At 35.1% G+C, this 24,965-nt stretch overlaps 1 protein-coding gene across 15 annotated transcripts in view; it reads right to left on the reverse strand.

The window, feature by feature from the left end:
- Nucleotides 1–24,965, reverse strand: part of LRCH3 (leucine rich repeats and calponin homology domain containing 3) — a 116,199-nt gene that overhangs the window by 29,575 nt on the left and 61,659 nt on the right. For 10 of the 15 annotated variants that reach the window (XM_022567995.2, XM_022567987.2, XM_022567958.2 and 7 more), the window contains exons 7-12: nucleotides 18,687–18,780; nucleotides 17,220–17,340; nucleotides 14,495–14,643; nucleotides 10,537–10,613; nucleotides 4,049–4,100; nucleotides 3,515–3,664 (exon numbers count right to left, since the gene is read on the reverse strand). In XM_022567995.2, the coding sequence (XP_022423703.2) occupies nucleotides 3,515–3,664; nucleotides 4,049–4,100; nucleotides 10,537–10,613; nucleotides 14,495–14,643; nucleotides 17,220–17,340; nucleotides 18,687–18,780 (643 nt within the window). Of the gene's footprint in view, nucleotides 1–92; nucleotides 144–3,514; nucleotides 3,665–4,048; nucleotides 4,101–10,536; nucleotides 10,614–14,494; nucleotides 14,644–17,219; nucleotides 17,341–18,686; nucleotides 18,781–24,965 lie in introns of all 15 variants that reach the window. The other 5 variants (XM_030760963.2, XM_030760962.2, XM_022568029.3 and 2 more) reach the window with 1 other exon arrangement.

The raw sequence follows: 24,965 nt of genomic DNA on the forward strand, positions 1-24,965 counted from the left end.
ATCACTGAAAACATATGATAATCACATGCAAAACATTTCATTTTCATTGCAATAATAAAAAGTTCCAAAGAAAGGTGATTATATAAACTTACCTCACCGTCTAAGGGGGGGTGTTGTTTTTGTGGACTTTGTGACGCTTTTTGCTATATAACCCCACACCCCCCAAAAAAGGGAAGCTGATCAGAATCTAGAACACTGGGAATGAAAAATGCTATTTACTAAAATGATCACTCACATTAATCTCTGTATCTCTTGTGTATGGTATTTTTCTAGATCTACTGGTTAGGAGACACTGCCCTTTCCCTTAAATAGCTTACAATTTAAAAGAGGAAAAGCAAAAATAAGCTGACAAACAGTATTTTCCTGTGTCTATAAGCATCTATATAAACAGAAATTTTTAAAAACTATGTTTTTTATATGTACATGGATATAAACACATTCATAGAGAGGTAATCTCTCACTAAATTCTCTCAATGAAATCATCCTCTTTCTTTAATGGCTTCAAATATCACTCTAATGCTAACAGCTTTAGCTCTCTCCTATCAGCCAAATTCCAGGCTCGCATTTTCAAATGCCTGTGGACACTCTCTACTTAGAAACCCCACTGTCATCTCCTGTTCAACATAACCAAAAAAACCCCTCAATTTCCCATACTAACTGGGTATTTCCCCCCAATTTGCTAATTTCTGTTATTATGTCAATTAATAATATCACAGTATCTGTATAGTGAGTGTTTTACAATGTGTTCTTATGCACAGTATCTCAAGTGATTCTTCTTACTCTGTGAGATAAACAAACATCATAATCATATTCTTTTAAAGATGAGAAACTTGAGGATAGAGAGGTTATATGATATGTGCAAGGTTACAAAGTTAGTAAGTAGCATAATTGAGATCTGCACCTATGCCTTCTGACCCCAAATCCAACATTCTTTCCACAAAGCTAACTCCCATTAAAACCATTCTTTTAGCCTCAAACCCTTGCTTTGGAACCTTTTTTTTTCCACTCATTTTCAGTGATTTATTTAACATTCACTACACATCTATGTAAGACATAATGATGCTTCTCTTGAAATCTCTCTTATAGTTAATTTATAAACCCTTTGTGGTAGTAGGGGGTGCAGCATACACCATGCTAGTAAATAGGTGAAGCCATAATAATTCTGAAATAATTAATAGTTAAACATTAAACATATGAAGAAAATAAAGGCACAGAATGGCTCAGTAACTTTCCAAAAGTCAAGCACATACCAAGTAGCAAACCTGGATTCAAATTCAGATATTTCCGATTCTAAGCCCTTACCACAGGACAACACTGCCTTTCCTTAGGAAAATTAGAAATCATCTAGTCTTATGCCTTTATTTTGTACCCTAATCTAATTATTGCAATTACTCTCTATTTCATTTTCCTTCTTTCCTCATCTCTTTCTAACATATTCTAACATGAGTAGATTAGTTTTTCAGAAGTACCTTCCCTGTCTTTTCTCCTGCTTAAGAACTAAAATTGTTCTTTTCTGCCTAATTGTTCAAGATCAAACTCTAATTTGACATTTAATCAAGGCTATCTACAATGTAATTATCTCTTACTAGTTATATGACTTCTACAGAAGGCAAGCTAAATGAGTTAATTTATGTAAAATGCATAGAACAACCCTTAGGACATAGTATGTGTTAGCCATTATCATTTACTGAGAGTCAGTATAGCATTCTGGTCATAGACCAGGGTTTGGAGCCAGCCTGTCCTTATTTTTTTTTTTTCTTTCCAGTTTTATTGAAATGTAACTGACATACAGCACTGTATAAGTTTAAAGTGTAATAGCATAATGATCTGACTTACATACATGATGAAATGATTACCACAATAAGTTTAGTGAACATCCACCATCTCATAAAGATAACAAAAGAAGAAGAAAAAAAATGATGAAATGATGAGAACTCTTAGGATTTACTCTCTTAACAACTTTCACATTTAACATATATTTTGTACATTGCATCCCTAACTCTTATTTATCTTATAACTGGAAGTTTGTACCTTTTGGCCACCTTCAGCCAATTCTCCTTCCCCCATGCCCTGTCTCTGGTAACCACAATTCTGACCTCTTTTTCTATTAGCTTGTCTGTTTGTTTGTTTTTGAAGTATAACTGACCTACAACACTATGTTAGTTCCTGGTGCAAAAGACAGTGATTTGATATTTCTATATATTACAAGGTGATCACCATGATAAGTCTAGTTACCATCTAGACTTTTTTTTTTTAAAGAAACTGTTTATTTTCCATCAGCTTTATTTCCATTTTCTGTTCAGCCTGTCTTGATTAGAATCTTTGCTCTGCCACTTACTAGCTGAATATTTAACCTTAGGAAAATTGTTATCCTCCTTGAGCATCAGAGATCATCATCACAGGCTTGATACATTTGAAAAAATATAAGAGAATTTATTATGTGTATGGTACTTAAAGAAGATATACTTTGGCTAGAGTTATGAAACAAGAGAGAAAGCAGCTAGAAGATGAGTGATTCATTTGTTCAATCATTCATTTAAAAAATATTTATTGAGCTTTACTAGGGGCTAAGACCTGCTTAAATCTAGTGATATAGCAGTGAATAAACATGACAGACATGGTCCCTGTCTTCATGGAGTTTACGGATAAATGGGAGAGACAGATATGTCACACACGTGTGCGTGTGTGTGTGTGCGCGCACGTGCGTGCGTGTGTGTGTATGTTTTTGGCCACACCACGTGGCTTGTGGGATTTTAGTTCCCCGATCAGGGATCAAACCCAGGCCCTTCGCAGTGAGAACATGGAGTCCTAACCATTGGACCACCAGATAATTCCTGGGAGAGACAGATATTAAACAAGCAAAAATATAAATAATTATTTAACTATAAAGAAAAAATTCAAAGGCGATTTCAGAACAAAAAGACAAGTAACACAGGCAAAAAATTGAACCAGGTTTAGAGGCAACTATAGAGGCTGATTAAAAAAAGAACTGTTAACAGGGGTTGTTAATTGAGTAGATGTGGAGAAAACAGAAAGTAAAGAATCAAAGATGACTGAAGTATTAAACCTGTGAGCCTTGCAAATTTTTGGTATTCCCTAGAGGTAAGGAAGTCAGTGATAGGTTCAGATAACAATAGTTTATATTTGCATGGCACTTTACAGTTTACATATAGCATTTTCACTTTCCTGATGCACTAGAGATTTAGGAAATGGCAGCTGGATAGTAAAGTGATATGTCTAACGACAGACAGGTAGTTAAGAGTAGAGACTATCACTGTCCTAAAAGCAAGATCAATCACTTCTGATTGTCCTCAAGCCTATCTACGTATGAGGACAATTAATCTAATCACAAGCAGGAGACAGTTATACTATTTACTCAAGACTTCTTATAATTAAGATATCAACTCTTTTTTTTTTTATTAAGACAATAAAATCTGACATCCTCAGAAAAACAAATAAGCACTTACTTCTAAGAAACGTTAGGAATATCAGTCAATGAATCCAAAGGACTCACCTTGACAAAGTCCAGGACAGCATCTCTTTGAATCTGCTTGGTCCTTATTTTCTCTTCCTCATACTGTAGGGCAGCAAGTTGTGCCTCTCTCCGAGTACGTTCTATTAATTGTTCTCTTCTCCGATGAAGTTCCAAGTCTGCATGTGAAAACTAGAACAAAAGTATCATTTTGCATATGCAAGTAGCGATAAAGATCAACTTACCAATATTCTTTATCAATTTGGGAAACTACTGCTGACCCAAGCAACTTTTACTTTGCAGTCACCTAGCATTTCTTCAGGTGTGCTTATTGCTAATCTTTTCCCATCTTTGCACTGTGTTCTTACATGTATTATAAAGACTTATTTTCTGTCTGGTGTCTAAAAACACTGTTACCAGCATAAGTTGCACATATTATATTAACTGTAGATTGAAGAGACAGGTAATGAAATTTATAGATATTTGGCAATTAACTGTAATTTAAGTATTATAAAAGAAGAAAACCATCTTAATTAAAAAAAACCCACAAACTAAAACTGAAAAAAATGTTTTTACCTGATTATGACTTGGTGATAGTGATAAGAGAGAAGATGGCTCAGCTGGAACCCTGACCCAAAAAAGAAAAAAAGGAAAGAAAAAACTCTTTGATAAGACAGACAGATAGATAAAAGACAAGTGGAATTTTATTGTTAATGCAGCTTTCTATTAATCAGCAGGCAAACCGTCTGGTCAGCACTGAAAGACCAACTGCATTTTGTAAACTTGAGCCCAAGTCACTAAATTAAGCTACAGGAACACCTGATGTCTCCAACTCACATTTCACGTGATGATATCACTGATGAAGCTACAGATAGCTAACAACTGTCTATGTCAGCCAGTGCTGACAATACGGTTATTTGAGATCACTTCTCAAACAATATCGTTTCTTTACAGCACACTAAGTACTACAATCTTCTTTACTATCATGACTGAAACAAGATACGTGTAAATGGAGATGGTTTATACACAAAGCCATTTTATCAGCAGAAATCTGGAATACTACAGAACCTGTAACTGCACGTTTAAAGCACTCCTACTCCCATTTTAATTGAAGGAGCAATTTTAACAACAAAAGTAAAGATTTTGTTGATTTTTATCTTTTAGAAAAACATGAAACCTGATTTGATGCTTAAAAAAAAAACAGTAAAACTTGCTTCTCAGTTTTATCAGTGCTAACTCTTATACTTTGATATATATTCCCTGTTGTAATTCCTGAATTTTAAAAATATAATATGTAAGAAACCAAAAACTTAAGCTATTCTACTATACTCTTTCATGCCACGTTTTTTCTTATATTCGTTCCAAATCTTTGAAGTTTTCACAAAATTCTTTTTTAAAAAAAATTTCTAGCCATTAAAAAAACTTTTGACAGAATAAATTATGTTTATAATTTTTAAAAGGAACAGAATAACTACCAAATAAATTACTTAATAACTTCCTATACAAGGTTTAAAATAACGTTAAAGCTAGGGAAAAGCTTCTTTAATTTTCTACTAATCCTTGTCAACCCTTATCCTAGCACTCCTAATCAGTGCATCCTCAGTCACAAGTCTGACAAGATAAGAGGAGGAGAGTGGGTTGGTAGGGTAAGACTTTTAACTGGGATATAACCAATAATGTGAGATGAGTGACTCCAGTACTATATACTAGTCTGGGAGAAGAATAACTGGCATTAACTGCAAATTTGTCCCAAACTACTAATTTCACTGTTAACATTTCCTATAGCTTTTATTGGCCATCTGTAGATAAATTACACCAAAAAACCCAGAAAGGACCATGTAAACCCATCTCAAGTGGGTTTATGTGCCCTGATTTGAACACTATGTTTTAATAATGTTTTTCAAGCAAAACCTTTTAATATACACCTTCTTTCTACTCCCATTTCTTTACTCTCTTTTTATACCAAAACCTCTTTAAAAAGCTGGTTAAATCCATTGTTTCTACTTCATTTCATCCCATTTTATTTTGAACCCACACCAATCTGGATCTGTCCTCACAACTTCACTGAAAACTGCTCTCTTCAAGTCTGAGGCTTTACATGTCCAAATCCAATAGTTAATTTCTCAGCCCTCACCTTACTGAACCTACCAGCAGTATGTGAGACACTAACTGCATCAGTCAATAACTGCATGGAACTGAATTCTGCCAGCAACCTATATAAGCCGGGAAGTGGATTCTCCTCCAGGGTTCTCCAGATAAGAATCCAGGCCATCCAACACCTTGACTTTGGCCTTGTGAGGCCGTAAGCAGAGAAACAAGAGAAGCCTGCCCAGACTTCTATCTCTCACAACTGTAATATAATAAATAGGTATGTTTTAAGCTACTAAATTTGTGGTAATTTGTTATACAAGCACTAGAAAACTAATATATAAGTCAACTGAGCAAAAAGCTGGCTTTCAGTCAGTAAATTTAAGAAAACTGAAATCGTACCAAGTATCTCATCTGACCACAACGCTATGAGACTAGATAGCAATTACAGGAAAAAACTGTAAAAAATACAAACACGTGGAGGCTAAACAATATGCTACTAAATAACCAAGAGATCGCTGAAGAAATCAAAGAGGAAATCAAAAAATACCTAGAAACAAATGACAATGAAAGCACGACGACCCAAAACCTATGGGGTGCAGCAAAAGCAGTTCTAAGAGGGAAGTTTATAGCAATACAATCCTACCTCAAGAAACAAGAAAAATCTCAAATAAACAAACTAACCTTACACCTAAAGCAATTAGAGAAAGAAGAACGAAAAAAACCCAAAGTTAGCAGAAGGAAAGAAATCATAAAGATCAGATCAGAAATAAATGAAAAAGAAATGAAGGAAACAATAGCAAAGATCAATAAAACTAAAAGCTGGTTCTTTGAGAAGATAAACAAAATTGATAAACCATTAGACAGACTCATCAAGAAAAAAAGGAAGACTCAATCAACAGAATCAGAAATGAAAAAGAAGTAATGACACTGCAGAAATACAAAGGATCATGAGAGACGACTACAAACAACTATATGCCAATAAAAATAGGACAACCTGGAAGAAATGGACAAATTCTTAGAAAAGTACAACCTTCCAAGACTGAACAGGAAGAAACAGAAAATATGAAAAGACCAATCACAAACACTAAAATTGAAACTGTGATTAAAAATCTTCCAACAAACAAAAGCCCAGGATGAGATGGCTTCACAGGTGAATTCTATCAAACATTTAGAGAAGAGCTAACACCTATCCTTCTCAAACTCTTCCAAAATATAGCAGAGGGAAGAACACTCCCAAACTCATTCTACGAGGCCACCATCACCCTGATACCAAAACCAGACAAAGATACTACAAAAAAAGAAAATTACAGACCAATATCACTGATAAATATAGATGCAAAAATCCTCAACAAAATACTAGCAAACAGAATCCAACAGCACATTAAAAGGATCATACACCATGATCAAGCGGGGTTTATCCCAGGAATGTAAGGATTCTTCAGTATACACAAATAAATCAATGTGATACACCACATTAACGAATTGATGGATAAAAACCATATGATAAACTCAACAGATACAGAAAAAGCTTTTGACAAAATTCAACACCCATTTATGATAAAAACTCTCCAGAAGGTGGGCATAGAGGGAAACTACCTCAACATAATAAAGGCCATATATGACTAACCCACAGTCAACATCATTCTCAATGGTGAAAAACAAACCATTTCCTCTAAGATCAGGAACAAGACAAGGTTGCCCACTCTCACCACTCTTATTCAACATAGCTTGGGAAGTTTTAGCCATGGCAATTAGAGAAGAAAAAGAAATAAAAGTAAAAGTAATCCAAATCAGAAAAGAAGAAGTAAAACTGTCACTTTTGCAGATGACATGATGCTATACAGAGAATCCTAAAGATGCTACCAGAAAACTACTAGAGCTAATCAATGAATTTGGTAAAGTAGCAGGATACAAAATTAATGCACAGAAATCTCTTGCATTCCTATACACTAACAATGAAAAATCTGAAAGAGAAACTAAGGAAACACTCCAATTTACCATTGCAACAAAAAGAATAAAATACCTAGGAATAAAACCTACCTAAGGAGACAAAAGACGTGTATGCAGAAAACTATAAGACACTGATGAAAGAAATCAAAGACAATACAAACAGATGGAGAGATATACCATGTTATTGGATTGGAAGAATCAATACTGTGAAAATGACTATACTACCCAAGGCAATCTACAGGTTCAATGCAATCCCTATCAAACTACCAATGGCATTTTTCACAGAACTAGAACAGAAAATTTTACAATTTGTATGGAAGCACAAAAGACCCCGAATAGCCAAAGCAATCTTAAGAAAGAAAAACAGAGCTGGAAGAATCAGGCTCCCTGACTTCAGACTATACTACAAAGCTACATTAATTAAGACAGTATGGTAACCAGCACAAAAACAGAAATATAGATCAATGGAACAGGAAAGAAGGCCGAGAGATAAACCCACGCACATATGGTCGCCTTATCTTTGACAAAGGAGGAAAGAATATACAATGGAGAAAAGACAGCCTCTTCAGTAAGTGGTGCTGGAAAAACTGGACAGCTACATGTAAAAGAATGAAATTAGAACACTTCCTAACACCATACACAAAAATAAACTCAAAATGGATTAAAGACCTAAATGTAAGGCCAGACACTATAAAACTCTTAGAGGAAAACATAGGCAGAAGACTCTATGACACAAATCACAGCAAGATCTTTTTTGACCCACCTCCTAGAGTAATGGAAATAAAAACAAAAATAAACAAATGGGACCTAATGAAACTTAAAACCTTTTGCAAAGCAAAGGAAACAAGACGAAAAGACAACCCTCAGAATGGGAGAAAATATTTGCAAAGGAAGCAACTGACAAAAGATTAATCTCCCAAATATACAAGCAGGTCATACAGCTCAATTTCATAAAAACAAAAAGCCCAGTCCAAAAATATGCGGAAGACCTACATAGACATTTCTCCAAAGAAGATATACAGGTTGCCAACAAACACATGAAAGGATGCTCAACATCACTAATCATTAGAGAAATGCAAATCAAAACTACAATGAGGTATCACCTCACACCAGTCAGAATGGCCATTATCAAAAAAAACTACAGGGGCTTCCCTGGTGGTGCAGTGGTTAAGAATACACCTGCCAATGCAGGGGACACGGTTTCGAGCTCTGGTCCAGGAAGATCCCACATGCCGCGGAGCAACTAAGCCCGTGCATCACAACTACTGAGCCTGTGCTCTACAGCACGCAAGCCACAACTACTGAGCCTGTGTGCCACAACTACTGAAGCCCGCACGCCTATAGCCTGTGCTCTGCAACAAGAGAAGCCATTGCCATGAGAAGCCCACACACTGCAACGAAGAGTAGCCCACACTCGCTGCAACCAGAGAAATCCCACGTGTAGCAACGAAGCCCCAATGCAGCCAAAAATAAATAAATTAAAAAAAAAAACTACAAGCAATAAATGCTGGACAGGGTGTAGAGAAAAGGGAACCCTCTTGCACTGTTGGTGGGAATGTAAATTGATACAACCACTATGGAGAACAGTAAGGAGGTTCCTTAAAAAACTAAAAAACAGGAATAAAGACGCAGATGTAGAGAATGGACTTGAGGACATGGGGGTTGGGGGGTGGGAAGGGGAAGATGGGACAAAGTGAGAGAGTAGCATTGACACTGACATATATACACTACCAAATGTAAAACAGGTAGCTAGTGGGAAGCAGCTGCATAGCACAGGGAGATCAGCTTGCTGCTTTGTGACCACCTAGAGGGGTGGGATAGGAAGAATGGCAGGGAGACGCAAGAGGGAGGGAATATGGGGATATATGTATATATATAACTGATTCACTTTGTTATATAGCAGAAACTAACACAAAATTGTAAAGCAATTATACTCCAATAAAGATGTTAAAAAAAAAAAGCTGGCTTTCACCTTGAGGGTGGGTGTATCATATCCTGGGAATCTTGGGCTTTAATTATGATGGATACAGGAGGCAGGAAGGACAAAAGATAAAGCTGAGGTCCCCCCACTACAGGGAAATGTAACAAGAAATCCTTGCATGACACTGGAATCTCAAATGACCACACTTTCAATATAAGGACACATGGTAACTAAAAAGCTATTTTGAGATAAATTTCAAAGATATGAAATGTAACTAAATGGCCATGAACTAACCAATAAGACTAAAAAGTCCAAGTTATAAGACTTCTTTCATTATTCTCCCTACATTTTCTTTATCCATCTATATTTCAGTCTCCTAAAGAACTTCAATATCCTGTCAAGTGTAAGTAAAGAATGATGTATGACACTATCTACACGGTAAATTTACTGTTGTTTAAGAATAGGCATATCAAGTCTACCACTTTAAGATTTCATAAAAACAGAAAGGAAGCAATAAAACCAAAGGCTGGGAATTTTTCAACTATTGTCATGCAGTTTATGACAAGAAACTTTTTGGAATTCAAGGATAAGAAGCAGTACTCTTGAAAAAAAAAAGAAGCAGTACTCTAAATGGCCAAGCTAAGTCTAGAAATATTGTGTAAGGCACTAATTGTAGATAAAAGATCACTTCAATTGAGATAGGAATGAGGAATATATTGCTGTCTCTGTCTGTGGCTCTGTTTCTAATCAAAAGTTTAAGTAAAATAATTGCAGGACTCTGGAAATTCATTTAGCCCTCTTTATGCATAAATCCAGACATATCACTATAAAATCTCACTGCTGTTAAGTATCTTCAAATCAAATAATTATACAGGTAATGGTTTAGGTGATCTGAATTTAGAATGAATAAATCAATTTTACTTCTTTTTCTATTACCTAAGCACAAAGGTATATTTCACTTAGCTCTCAATACACCATATTTAAAACACATAGTATCTAAACATCTTCATTATACATAGATCTACACAAAACCAAAATCATTTCATTACCTAATTACTGAGTTTTAAGACAGAAAGAAATAAGTAGAATTGGTTTTTCAAACCTGTTTTGATGTGAATATCTTCTCGTGTCTTCTGTTTTTTGAAATTCCCTCATGGGTACTGGCTTTACTGGTGAACCCTAGGCCAAAAAAAGAAAAACAGATCAATTTAACACATGTATCCACATGTATCCAGAAAAGTGTAATTACACAGCTCATATTCAACTTGGCATTTAGGGATCTGTATATTACACTAAAAATATTTTAACAGAAACTTCAAATGTGAATTTTCATGTTTAAAAGCATTATAGGCTGTATTACTGCTTTGGTAAAGCACAAAACTGTTCACAATCCAAAAACATTTATTTTAAAAAGAGCAGATTTTCTTCACACTGTATTTTATTAATTATAATGACCACATAGTAATATTTACTAGATGATAAGATGTGAAAGTTGAAAAGGATCTTAGAGATCATCTAGTACAAACTTCCATCTAAAACAGGAATTCCTACCAACCCTACCGTGACTTTTGCTCAGCCTCTCTTGAATATTTCTAGTAATAGGGAGTTCACTGGGGAGATTACATTTCTTTACTTCTTCATCATCATAAATCGTTACTTATGTTAGTCAGACAAATAGTCCTGGGGATGCTGGTGGAATACCAAGATAAAGCAAAAAGTAATTTCTATTTATGGTAAAATATGATATTAATTAAAAGAGAAATAGTGGCAATTTATTTATAAGCTGAAGGGTAAAGGTCATTTCAAAAAACATTACCAAAGAAAATTAAACTGGCTTAAGTTATATGGACTATATACTGAAAAATAAAATTATAAATCAAAGGTAGAGGCTCATGGGATATCACACCACATATTTTGTCAAATGAGAATCTATAAAAATAATATAATCTTACTTCAACACCAAAAATAATCATCAAAATGGGTATTCTGGAAGGGGAAAAAAAAACTTATCCAAAAAAAAAAAAACACCCTAAAAATCAAATGTAAAACTATTTATAGTCTATCTCCAAGAAATAGGTACATCACAAATAACTAGAAAATCTTCTTTGGTGAGTTACTCCAAAGGGCTAAAGCTGACTCCTGTAAAGTCTGGGCATAATGATCATATTAAATGAGATACAATTCTAGAATCTTGATGAGAGAATAATTACTCTAATTTCAGTGAATATGACTTTTTAAGTGAACAAAAATCTCTCCTAGTATGTTAACATCAGTGACTTATCACCCTGGTTTTACAATACTGCAATTACCTAAAATTATTGCAAGGGGTACATGAAATTTTCATGACAAAATGAATGTAACATTGGTTTAATTTAAAAAATAAATATGTCATAGTCTATAAATATAAGTCATACCTTATTTATCACAGTATCACTATGTATGTGACAGGCATTATGATAAAATTAAACAATAGCAGAGTGTTTAAAATCTCAAATTGTTTTTAACAACCCATGTTTAGGTAGTATCCAAGAATATAAAAAAGTATTTCTTCACTGGTTATTAAACCATTTAAAATAATACTGCTTTATTTTATTTTTATAGGTGCCAAACTTTAGAAAGCCTTATGACACAGAAGTCATAAAGAGCCTTATGACAGAATCATAAAAACTACTATATATAGTAGGTAGATGGAATCAAAAAACTTATTACAAATTAGCCAATATAATGGATTAAAGAAATGATACTACAATTTTTCATCAGTAGTATAACGTGCATTTTCACTTTTAGTAGAAACACCTCATCTACACAGCCTAATTAACAATAAAATGGTCAAAGAGACAGACCACAAGAAAAAGGATTCCCTTTTAGATTATAATGTGCATTGTTAACTTAAGCTTTATTGCAAAGTAGTTGCCCTCTGCTCTAGCAGAAGTGCTTATAGCCTGAACCACAAGTAGTTTCATTAATCACAGGTACACACTGCTATCTGTAGGCTGCAGGACTTTGATTTACAGCAGTTCACTTTATCTTCTGGTTTCACTTTTCGAGGTTTCAGTCACCCACAGTCAACCATGTTCCAAAAATATTAAACGGATAACTTCAGAAATAAACAATTCATAAGTTTTAAATTGCACGCTGTTCTGATGAAATCTCAAGCTGTCCCGCTCCATCCCACCTGGGCTGTAAATCGTCTCTTTGTCCAGAGTATCCTGCCTGTTAGTCTGTTAGTAGCCGGCTCAGTTAGTCTCTCTTGGTTAACAGATTGAATGTCGCAGTATAGCAGTGCCTATTTTACTAAATAATGGCCCCAAGTGCAAAAGTAGTGAGGTTGGCAATTCGAATATGCCAAAGAGAAGTCATAAAGTGCCTCCTTTAAGTGAAAAGGTGAAAGTTCTTGAATTAATAAGGAAAGAAAAGAAACTGTATGCTGAGGTAAGATCTATAGTAAGAAGAAATCTTCTCTCTGTGAAATTGTGAAGGAAAAAGACATACATGCTAGGTTTTTTTTTATATAATGTATTTTAATTAATAGCGTAATACAGTTTTTGTTTTTGTTTTTTTGTTTTGTTTTGCGGTACGCGGGCCTCTCACTGTTGTGGCCTCTCCCGTTGCGGAGCACAGGCTCCAGACGCGCAGGCTCAGCGGCCGTGGCTCGCAGGCTCAGCGGCCGTGGCTCATGGGCCCAGCCACTCCGTGGCATGTGGGATCTTCCCAAACCGGGGCACGAACCCTTGTCCCCTGTATTGGCAGGCGGACTCTCGACCACTGCACCACCAGGGAAGCCCTACATGCTAGTTTTGCTGTTGCACCTCAAACTGCAAAAGTTACAGTCACAGCATGTGATAAATGAATGCTTAGTTAAGATGGAAAAGGCATTAAATTTGTACAATGAAATATTTCGAGAGAAACAACATTCATATAACTTGTTACAGTATATTGTTATAATTTTTCTATTTTATTATTAGTTATTAATCTCTTACTGTGACTAATTTATAAATTAAACTTTATCATAGGTGTGTATGTATAAGAAAAAAACATAGTACATATAGGGCTCAGTACCATCCGTGGTTTCAGGCAACCATCCACTAGGGGTCTTAGAATGTACACCCTGTGGATATGGGGTGGGGGGAATACTTACTGTACATAACTTTATCCAGCTTTAAATACAAGAATGTCATTTGAACACCAGCAAAAAATACTGTGGTCAAAAGCCTTCAGACAGGAAGACCAAGGGTTTTTTTTTTTTTAAAGAATGATAATAACACTCTATAACATGTCCCACTTGAAGTGACTATTCGCTATTTCTAAAAGACTAAATACATCATTCTCCAAAAAGGCCCCAAGTGTTTCTCAAATAATCCCTGCTCAAAGCCTGGGACCAACTCCAGACGTTAACATCACACACACTGAAGTGCAGCCATTTTATTATGCTGACTAGATACACTGAAGAATGCTATTTCTACTTGAGACCCTTGGGGAATTGGCAGAGATTTTTGCAGTGGGCTTGAATGCTCATTTGTTTTCTAAGGCAACTCAATGCTCCACTATAAGAGACATCCAAGAATTTTAATGGCAAACAATTTGTATTCTGTGTGACTTCACATAAAAGCGCCAATATAATTAAGCTCATCATAAAAATTCTATGGTTAAGTTTGTATGTTGCTCCAAAAGTCAGCAGTTTGGTTCAGTTCTTAATTACTGATCAAACTATGATTTACCAGTTAATAACAATAAAAAAACAATAAGAACAACAATGAAAAGCATCATATTCCTCTGCATTTTCTTCCAAGGCATAGGATACTCTTAGGACTTCTTTTATTCCTTCTTCAAAATTCTGAAATCTGTATTTTTATTTGAAAAATAAACCTGAACTTACTTGAGAGTATTGTCTGATTTTAAAAATAAATCTGAAAAGCTCAGTAATAAAATTGGAACTAAATATAATAAAACAAATAATTAAGCCTAAACCAACAAATCACTGATACGACAGAAATTTATACTGTCATAAACTGTTTTTACTAGGGGATAGCAAAAAATTTAAGCTTAAGTGTGTATACTACCTCATGAGAGATTCGCCGTTGTTCAATATATGCCATAAACTGTGAACTGAGGCTGTCTGAGTCCAGGCCCTTGGGTGGTCTCACTTCTTCCTCTTCTTCCTCTGCAGTACAGCTGTCAATATAGTCAATCTGATCCAGATCATGTTCCACTGTTCATACGACACATATACACACAGACATCAGAAAAAACATTCAAATTAGATAGCCAACAAATTGCATTCTTTCCTTTTCTGTAACATTTTCTATGCTGAAACTGGGAGAAATAAGTTTAAATTTAATAAGCCTTTATTATTTAGTCCATGGCCACTCACAAAAATAGGCTAAAGAAAAAATCTTAGTCCTAATTCACTACAAAGAATGCAGTAATTGATGGTAATTATTGGAAAACAGACCTCTAATATTTCTCTTTTCTTTAGACAGCTCTTGACTATTTTAAACAAGACAGTTTGAGTTTGTGAGACAGATAAGAATAATAATTTTTTAAAATCGGAAAATATATATTCTTTTAGTTTTTTTTTTTTTTTTTCATGTTTTAGGTTTGGGGCTTAATCATACCTCTTTAAAGAGCTGGGAGGCAGAAAACCTAACACAATCAACTCAAAATAAAAGTGAAAAGACAGGAGGAAAGTGGACTTGGTGATAAAGAAGTAGATACTGACGACTGTTCCCTTTCCTGTAACTGTTGTCCATAACTAGAACAAGATTTACTTTCCTATTTAGAAAATTATTTTCTAGAGGTCAGTATTGCAGATATTTTGTAGCAGTTTGTGGATGGAAGGAAATCATTTGAGGAATTTTTGCTTCTCAAAATGCTCTGGGGTGAGGAGAAGAACATAAATAACATATAGCTACATCATTATTTCTTCTAACACAGTTGGGTGCACCCCGTTAATTTGTTTTTAAGTTTAAAAAGTAACTATTTTTAAAAGCCACTTTAAATGGCACACTAGAAAAAAAAAAACTTACTACTAAGACGGTTTCTCCAGAGATGTATTAACTCCCAGCCATTATTGTATGGTGGTCTACAGGCTGCCTAAAAGTTGCAGTTGCTGGGAATAGTAAATTTGAAGAAGTCTATTTCTTAATTTAGTTTTCTGACTCAATTATTTCTAAATAATTCCATAACAGCAGTTAATATAAAAATGAATTGACTTATCATAATTATATAAATAGATAAAAGGCTGAAAAGGTTTTAAGTCTACATCCATGTTAGAAACCAGGTACATAAATGCATTTTTCCAGTGTGCTACAACTTGTGTGACTAAATCAACAGTTCATTTTATAACTATCTCCCAAGAAAGCAGCACCAGTTTTTCATACTGTCTAGACCAGTGCTATCCAAGAGAAATAGAACGTAAGCTATGAAAGTGAACCACACATGTAATTTTAAATTACCTAGTAGCCACATAAAAAAGTCAAAAGAAAAGGTGACATTAATTTTAATAATATATTTTACTTTGTTCAATATATTTAAAATATTATTATAACATATAATCAATATAAAGTATTATTGATGTTTTACATTCTCTTTCTCATGCAACGGCTTCAAAATCTGATGTGTGTTTTATATTTATAGTACAGCTCAATTCAGAAAAGCCACATTTCAAATGCTCAATAACCACATGTGGCTACTGGCACAGATCTAGAGATTATTTTAAGTCTGAAATGAACCAATGGGAAAGATATCTCATACAAAAGCAAGATTAAAATGAAAAGTACTGAAATGGTAAGTGACAAGAGTAAAAAAAGAATATAAGATGGTAAGGAAAAAAAGGCGGGGCAAACCATTTAATTGAACTCATCATTCAGAGATGAAAGGTCTTCTTAGATAATATAATAGATTTCTGGAAAATCAAAGTCATTTCTCCCTTATAGCTGGCCCTTAAAATTTAAACATTAGGATTTGGTAATTCAAACTAAAGCAATATTGAATGGAATGCTAAAATCAAGAGTCTGCTGCAGAAGCACAAGAAAGCAGAAAGAGCTCCGTTTGTTAATGAACTATAAAAATAAATTTAAAAATTTTTAATTTAAATTACAAAATTTAAAATACCAGAATAAGGAAAACTTGGATTCAGATGCCCATGAAGAGCACAATTCCAGACGAAAGAAAAGGCAGACATCAAGGAATGCACTGAATTCCTAAAAGAGGTCAAATAATGACCACAAAGAGAATCTTTAAAAAGGAGAATAGTAGGGCTTCCCTGGTGGCGCAGTGGTTGAGAGTCCGCCTGCCGATGCAGGGGACACAGGTTCGTGCCCCGGTCCAGTAAGATCCCACATGCCACGGAGCGGCTGGGCCTGTGAGCCATGGCCGCTGAGCCTGCGCTCCGCAACGGGAGAGGCCACAACAGTGAGAGGCCCGTGTACCGCAAAAAAAAAAAAAAAAAAAAAAAAAGGAGAATAGTACTTCAAAGAAGATCATGGTTAAATCAAGATTAAAAAAGATCTATTCCAGGTAAACTGTCTTTAGTAAAGTTTCCTCCCAAAATAAGAATAAGGGAAAAACATTGTATTTTAATTGCAAGTCTGAAACAGAGAAACTGAAATTTAACCCTAATAGAAAACATTTTTTTTTCTAATCAGATGAGAAGAGGAGAGAGGTCTTTAAAGAAAGACTGGAAGAAGCTACAGATACACAGATAAAAGGAGTGGATGTGAAAAGGCCACTTAAAAAGTCAGAGAGATTATAAAGACTTTGGATGTCATCAGGAATCATGTTTACCTCCACCATTTGTTACTATTATACTGCTGCGATTCTCCTGGTACTGGCTTTCTCTTCGTAGTCTCTGTTCTTTAGTAATTTCTGCTACTCGAAGAGGCAGATCTGAAAATTCATCTGTAGGCTTAAAAAAATAGCAGAAACATTAAAATAAACCATTTCAAGTTTTAAGACAACATGGTACTTAAAGCACAGATATAATATAAATTCATTAGAATTCATATTTAAGAAGAAATAGCAAAGTAGTTTTACAGATGCATCTAGAGATGCACATATTATCCAACAATATGAATGTACTTTATGCCACTGATATCACTCTTAAAAATGGTTAAAATGGTAAATTTTATAAGTATTTCACCACAATTTTAAAAAAGAAGAGGGTATATATGACTCTATACACATACACATATGAATTTAAAGTATTGACATAAATCTATCTGTATTGATATAGCCACAGTCATGTACACACCCACCCACGCACAAATACCCAAGCAATTACAAATGACAAATGGGCTGTATTCCAAAATTAACTTGCTTTAGACTCCCAATAAAACAATGTTACAAATGGTACATTACTAGTCTTGCTAAACAAAACCTTAATCATTTAACCTAATTTATAGCTAAAATATTATACCTTAGTAATTTAAAAAGAAGAGAGAAAACATAATGCTGATAATTAAAAGAGAAAAATGAGGGACTTCCCTGGTGGTACAGTGGTTAAGAATCCACCTGCCAATGCAGGGGACATGGGTTCGATCCCTGGTCTGGGAAGATCCCACATGCTGAGGAACAACTAAGCCTGTGCGCCCTAAAGCCTGCATGTCACAACTACTGAGCCCACGTGCTGCAACTACTGAAGCCTGCATGCTGTAGGGCCTGCACACTGCAACTACTGAGCCCGTGTGCTGCAACCACGGAAGCCCGCGCGCCTAGAGCCCGGGCTCTGCAACAAGAGAAGCCACCGCAATGAGAAGCCCATGCACCACAACGAAAACCCAAACGCAGCCGAAAAAAAAGAGAGAGAGAAAAATGATATAATTAGCTGAGAAAGTTACTTATTTATCTTGAGCATGTGGATACTCTTCATTAAGGTTCCCATCTCATTACCCATCAGCCTAGAGTTCTATTTTCTCACCTTACAGTACCCTTTCTACCACCTCTGCTCAAGATTATACAGGCCCTCAACGTTCAGGTTTCAGTTGTAACTGGCTCAGTTCCCATTTGACCGTCCAGGATATAAAATTATTTATACAACACAATGAGGTAAAAAACATGTAAAACACACATGGTAGAAGATGGTAAAGAAACATAATATCATTTCTGATGGTAGGACTATTTGGGATTTTTACTCCTCCCTTGGCTATTCTATATTTTATATAACAAGAAATTGAGTCCAGTTAAGACACTTAACCATTTTCATCATTTTATTTTTCCTTAAGTTATAACATGCAGAATAGAAGAAACACTTACTTCATTCCCTGACCATCTCTTATCACCACTGTCCACACTATTGAAACCTGAATCAAGGGCTCCATAGGGGCGACCTGAGTATAATTCTTCGTGGCTGCCAAAAAGAAACTTTAGTTGTTAATGTAAAGTTTGAGATTTTAAAAATTAACATTTGAAATAAATCAGATGCAATTTTACTAATAAACATTTTCATGGCATTCAGGGACTTAACTATTTAGAATGAAATGAATATTCGTTTAACTTTTTAATATGAAAAATTCCAAATTCAAAGAAAGTAGATAGAATAGTATAATGAACTCCCATGTACTCATTATCCAGCTCTAAAAATATCCACATTCTGACTTCATCTATTCCTCCAGTCATTCCCAATGCCCCCCTCAATTATTTTTAACAGTACTCTTTTTCTTAAAGTGAAATTTACATACATTTAAATGCACAAACCTTTGACAAATGAAAACATCTTTGTAACATACACACCTATCATGATATAGGACATTTCTACTTTGCCAGAAAATTCCCACACATCTCTTCCCAGTCAACTTCCTTTACCTCACCACTATGTGTTCCTAAGAGGCAACTACCATTCAAATTCTTTTCACCTGAATTAGTATAGAACATCCTCAAAGCTGTCCAAGATCTAATTCCTGGAACCCATAAATATGTTACTTTACATTGCAAATGGGGATTAAGGTTGCAGATAGAAGTAAGGTTGCTAATCAGAGGACCTTAAATTAGGGAGATTATCCTGAATTATCTGAATAGGCTCGATGTAATCACAAGGTTCCTTAAACATGGAAGAGGGAAATAGAAGAGGAGGATTCAATGCTGGCTTGAAGATGGAGGGAGGGGACCAAGAACCAAGGTAAGAAGACAGCCTCTAGAAGTTGAAAAAGGCAAGGAAATACATCCTACTCAATGCAGGATGGCAGAATGCAGCTCTGCCATCATCTTAATTTTAGCTCAATGAGACCAAGATTTAGACTTCTGACCTACACAACCATAAAATAATAAATCTGTGTTGTTTAGGTCTCTAAGTTTGGGGTGGTAACAAAAGTAATACAATTAGTTCTGCTTATTCCAGAATGCATAAAAATGGTATATGTACTCTTTTTCTACTCAGCATCATGTCAGTGAAATTCTTGATGTTTTTAATACCTTGGAGTAGAATGGATGAATTGTATGGTAAGCATAGGTTTAACTTAAAAAACAAGAACAAAAAAACCCTGCCAACCTGTTTTTGAAAGTAGCTGTATCATTTTGCATCCCCACCAGCAATGTATTGGAGTTCCAGCTGCTAACACTGTATTCCCAGTCATTAATTTTAGTTATTATTCTGATGGGTATAAAATGTGGTGTTAATTTGTATTTCTCTGATGACTAGTGATAATTAACATCAGTGATATTTAATACCTTTGTATGTGCTTATTGGCCGTTCATTTATCTTCTTTTGAGAAATGTCTGTTCAAATCTTTTGCCCATTAAAAAATGCAACATCAATAATCTTAAAAATATTTTGCTAAGTAAAAAAGGCCAGACAAAATGCTACATAATGTTCGATTTCATTTCTATGAAATTCTAGAAAATGCAAAACTATACTGACAGAAAGCAGATGAGTGATTGCCTGGGGCTGAGGGTGATAAAAAAATATATATCGTGATTGTGTTGGTAGTTTTGTGACTGTATTCATGTACTAAAACTCACTGAATTGCACATTAAAATGGGTAAATTTTATTATTTGTAAATTTTATCTCAATAAAGCTGTTAAAAAAAATGTGCCAATCCATTTTTCCAAAATGGAAGTTCCAGTTTTACTTTTTACATATTGTATTACATAAGCAATATGAGAGCACTGGTTGTTCCACATCCTAACATTTGGTGTTCTCAGTCTTAATTTTATTCCTTCTTGTAGATGTGCAGTGATATCTCATTACATTTCGATGATGACTAGTGATAAGCACCTTTTTGTGTGCTTATTAGTCATTTATATATCTTTCTTCGTAAAGTCTATTCAAGCCTTTTGTCCATTTTTCAACGGGGTTGTCTTTTTTTTAAATTAACATCTTTACTGGAATAATTGCTTTACAATGCTGTGTTAGTTTCTGCTTTATAACAAAGTGAATCCGTTATACATATACATATATTCCCATATCTTTTCCCTCTTGAGTCTCCCTCCCTCCCACCCTCCCTATCCCACCACTCTAGGTAGTCACAAACCACTGAGCAGATCTCCCTGTGCTATGTGGCTGCTTCTCACTAGCTATATATTTTACGTTTGGTAGTGTATATATGTCCATGCCACTCTCTCACTTTGTCCCAGCTTACCCTTCCCCCTCCCCATATCCCCAAGTCCATGCTCTAGTAGGTCTGTGTCTTTATTCCCGTCTTACCCATCGGTTCTTCATGACCTTTTTTTTTTTTTAGATTCCATATATATGTGTTATCATACGGTATTTGCTTTTCTCTTTCTGACTGACTTCACTTTGTATGACACACTCTAGGTCCATCTATCACACTACAAATAACTCAATTTCATTTCTTTTCATGGCTTGAGTAATATTCCATTGTATATATGTGCCACATCTTCTTTATCCACTCATCTGTCGATGGACACTTTGGTTGCTTCCATGTCCTGGCTATTGTAAATAGAGCTGCAAAGAATATTTTGGTACATGGCTCTTTTTGAATTATGGTTTTCTCAGGGTATATGCCCAGTAGTGGGATTGCTGGGTCGTATGGTAGTTCTATTTTTAGGTTTTTAAGGAACCTCCATACTGTTCTCCATAGTGGCTGTATCAATTTGCATTCCCACCAACAGTGCAAGAGGGTTCCCTTTTCTCCATACCCTCTCCAGCATTTATTGTTTCTAGATTTTTTGATGATGGCCATTCTGACTGGTGTGAGATGATATCTCATTGTAGTTTTGATTTGCATTTCTCTAATGATTAATGATGTCGAGCATTCTTTCATGTGTTTGTTGGCAATCTGTATATCTTCATTGGAGAAATGCCTATTCAGGTCTTCTGCCCATTTTTGGATTGGGTTGCTTGTTTTTTTATTATTGAGTTGCATGAGCTGCTTGTAAATTTTGGAGATTAAACCTTTGTCAGTTGCTTCATTTGCAAATATTTTCTGCCATTCTGAGGATTGTCTTTTGGTCTTGTTTATGGTTTCCTTTGCTGTGCAAAAGCTTTTAAGTTTCATTAGGTCCCATTTGTTTATTTTTGTTTTTATTTCCATTTCTCTAGGAGATGGGTCAAAAAGGATCTTGCTGTGATTTATGTCAGAGTGTTCTGCCTATGTTTTCCTCTAAAAGTGCGATAGTGTCTGACCTTACATTTAGGTCTTTAATCCATTTTGAGTTTATTTTTGTGTATGGTGTTAGGGAGTGTTCTAATTTCATACTTTTACAAGTACCTGTCCAGTTTTCCCAGCACCAGTTATTGAAGAGGCTGTCTTTTCTCCATTGTATATTCTTGCCTCTGTTATCAAAGATAAGGTGTCCATATGTGCGTGGGTTTATCTCTGGGCTTTCTATCCTGTTCCATTGATCTATATTTGTTTTTGTGCCTGTACCATACTGCCTTGATTACTGTAGCTTTGTAGTGTAGTCTGAAGTCAGAGAGCCTGATTCCTCCAGCTCTGTTTTTCATTCTCAAGATTGCTTTGGCAATTCAGGTTATTCTGTGTTGCCATACAAATTGTGAAATTTTTTGTTCTAGTTCTGTGAAAAATGCCAGTGGTAGTTTGATAGGGATTGCATTGAATCTGTAGATTGCTTTGGGTAGTGGAGTCATTTTTACAATGTTGATTCTTCCAATCCAAGAACATGGTATATCTCTCCATCTATTTGTATCATCTTTAATTTCTTTCATCAGTGTCTTAGAATTTTCTGCATACAGGTAGGTTTATTCCTAGATAATTTATTCTTTTTGTTGCAATGGTAAATGGGAGTGTTTTCTTAATTTCACTTTCAGATTTTTCATCATTAGTGTATAGGACGCCAGAGATTTCTGTGCATTAATTTTGTATCCTGCTACTTTACCAAATTCATTAATTAGCTCTAGTAGTTTTCTGGTAGCATCTTTAGGATTATCTATGTATAGTATCGTGTCATCTGCAAACAGTGACAGCTTTACTTCTTCTTTTCCAATTTGGATTCCTTTTATTTTTCTTCTCAGACTGCTGTGGCTAAAACTTCCAAAACTATGTGGAATACTAGTGGTGAGAGTGGGCAACCTTATCTTGTTCCTGATCTTAGTGGAAATGGTTACAATTTTTCAACATTGAGGACGATATTGGCTGTGGGTTTGTCACATATGGCCTTTATTATGTTGAGGAAAGTTCCCTCTATGCCTACTCTCTGCAGGGTTTTTATCATAAATGGGTGTTGAATTTTGTTGAAAGCTTTCTCTGCATCTATTGAGATGATCATATGGTTTTTCTCCTTCAGTTTGTTAATATGGTGTATCACGTTTATTGATTTGCGTATATTGAAGAATCCTTGCATTCCTGGAATAAACCCCACTTGATCATGCTGTATGATCCTTTTAATGTGCTGTTGGATTCTGTTTGCTAGCATTTTGTTGAGGATTTTTGCATCTATGTTCATCAGTGATACTGGCCTGTAGTTTCTTTCTTTGTGACATCTTTGTCTGGTTTTGGTATCAGGGTGATGGTGGCCTCGTAGAATGAGTTTGGGAGTGTTCCTCCCTCTGCTATATTTTGGAAGAGTTTGAGAAGGATAGGTGTTAGCTTTTCTCTAAATGTTTGACAGAATTTGCCTGTGAAGCCATCAGGTCCTGGGTTTTTGTTTGTTGGAAGACTTTTAATCACAGTTTCAATTTTAGTGTTTCTGATTGGTCTGTTCATATTTTCTATTTCTTCCTGGTTCAGTCTCGGCAGATTGTGCATTTCTAAGAATCTGTCCATTTTTTCCAGGTTGTACATTTTATTGGCATAGAGTTGTTTTTAGTAATCTCTCATGATCCTTTGTATTTCTGCAGTGTCAGTTGTTACTTCTCCTTTTTCATTTCTAATTCTATTGATTTGAGCCTTCTCTCTTTTTTTCTTGATGTGTCTGGCTAATGGTTTATCAATTTTGTTTATCTTCTCAAAGAACCAGCTGTTAGTTTTATTGATCTTTGCTATCGTTTCCTTCATTTCTTTTCCATTTATTTCTGATCTGATCTTTATGATTTCTTTCCTTCTGCTAACTTTGGGGTTTTTTGTTCTTCTTTCTCTAATTGCTTTAGGTGCAAGGTTAGGTTGTTTATTTGAGATGTTTCCTGTTTCTTAAGGTAGGATTGTATTGCTATAAACTTCCCTCTTAGAACTGCTTTTGCTGCATCCCATAGGTTTTGGGTCATCGTGATTTCATTGTCATTTGTTTCTAGGTTCTTTTAATTTCCTCTTTGATTTCTTCAGTGATCTCTTGGTTATTAATGTATTGTTTAGCCGCCATTTGTTTGTATTTTTTACAGATCTTTTCCTGTAATTGATGTCTAGTCTCATAGTGTTGTGGTCGGAAAAGGTACTTGATACGATTTCAATTTTCTTAAATTTACCAAGGCTTGATTTGTGACCCAAGATATGATCTATCCCGGAGAATGTTCCATGAGCACTTGAGAAAAATGTGTATTCTGTTGTTTTTGGATGCAATGTCCCATAAATATCAATTAAGTCCATCTTGTTTAATGTGTCATTTAAAGCTTGTGTTTCCTTATTTTCATTTTGGATGATCTGTCCATTGGTGAAAGTGGGGTGTTAAAGTCCCCTACTATGATTGTGTTACTGTCTATTTCCCCTTTTATGGCTGTTAGTATTTTCCTTATGTATTGAGGTGCTCCTATGTTGGGTGCATAAATATTTATAATTGTTATATCTTCTTCTTGGATCGATCCCTTGATCATTATGTAGTGTCCTTCTTTGGCTCTTCTAATAGTCTTTATTTTAAAGTCTATTTCGTCTGATATGAGAATTGCTACTCCAGCTTTCTTTTGATTCCCATTTGCATGGAATATCTTTTTCCAACCCCTCACTTTCAGTCTGTATGTGTCCCTAGGTCTGAAGTGGGTCTCTTGTAGACAGCATATATACGGTCTTGTTTTTGTATCCGTTCAGCCAGTCTGTGTCTTTTGGTGGGAGCATTTAATCCATTTACATTTAAGGTAATTATCGATATGTATGTTCCTATTCCCATTTTCCTAATTGTTTTGGGTTTGTTATTGTAAGTCTTTTCCTTCTCTTGTGTTTCTTGCCTAGAGAAGTTCCTTTAGCATT

The sequence above is a fragment of the Delphinapterus leucas genome, chromosome 4 (genome assembly GCF_059928025.1).
Source record: "Delphinapterus leucas isolate spDelLeu-1000000601 "Yukka" chromosome 4, BTC_Dleu_Yukka2, whole genome shotgun sequence".
Taxonomy (NCBI): Eukaryota; Metazoa; Chordata; class Mammalia; order Artiodactyla; family Monodontidae; genus Delphinapterus; species Delphinapterus leucas.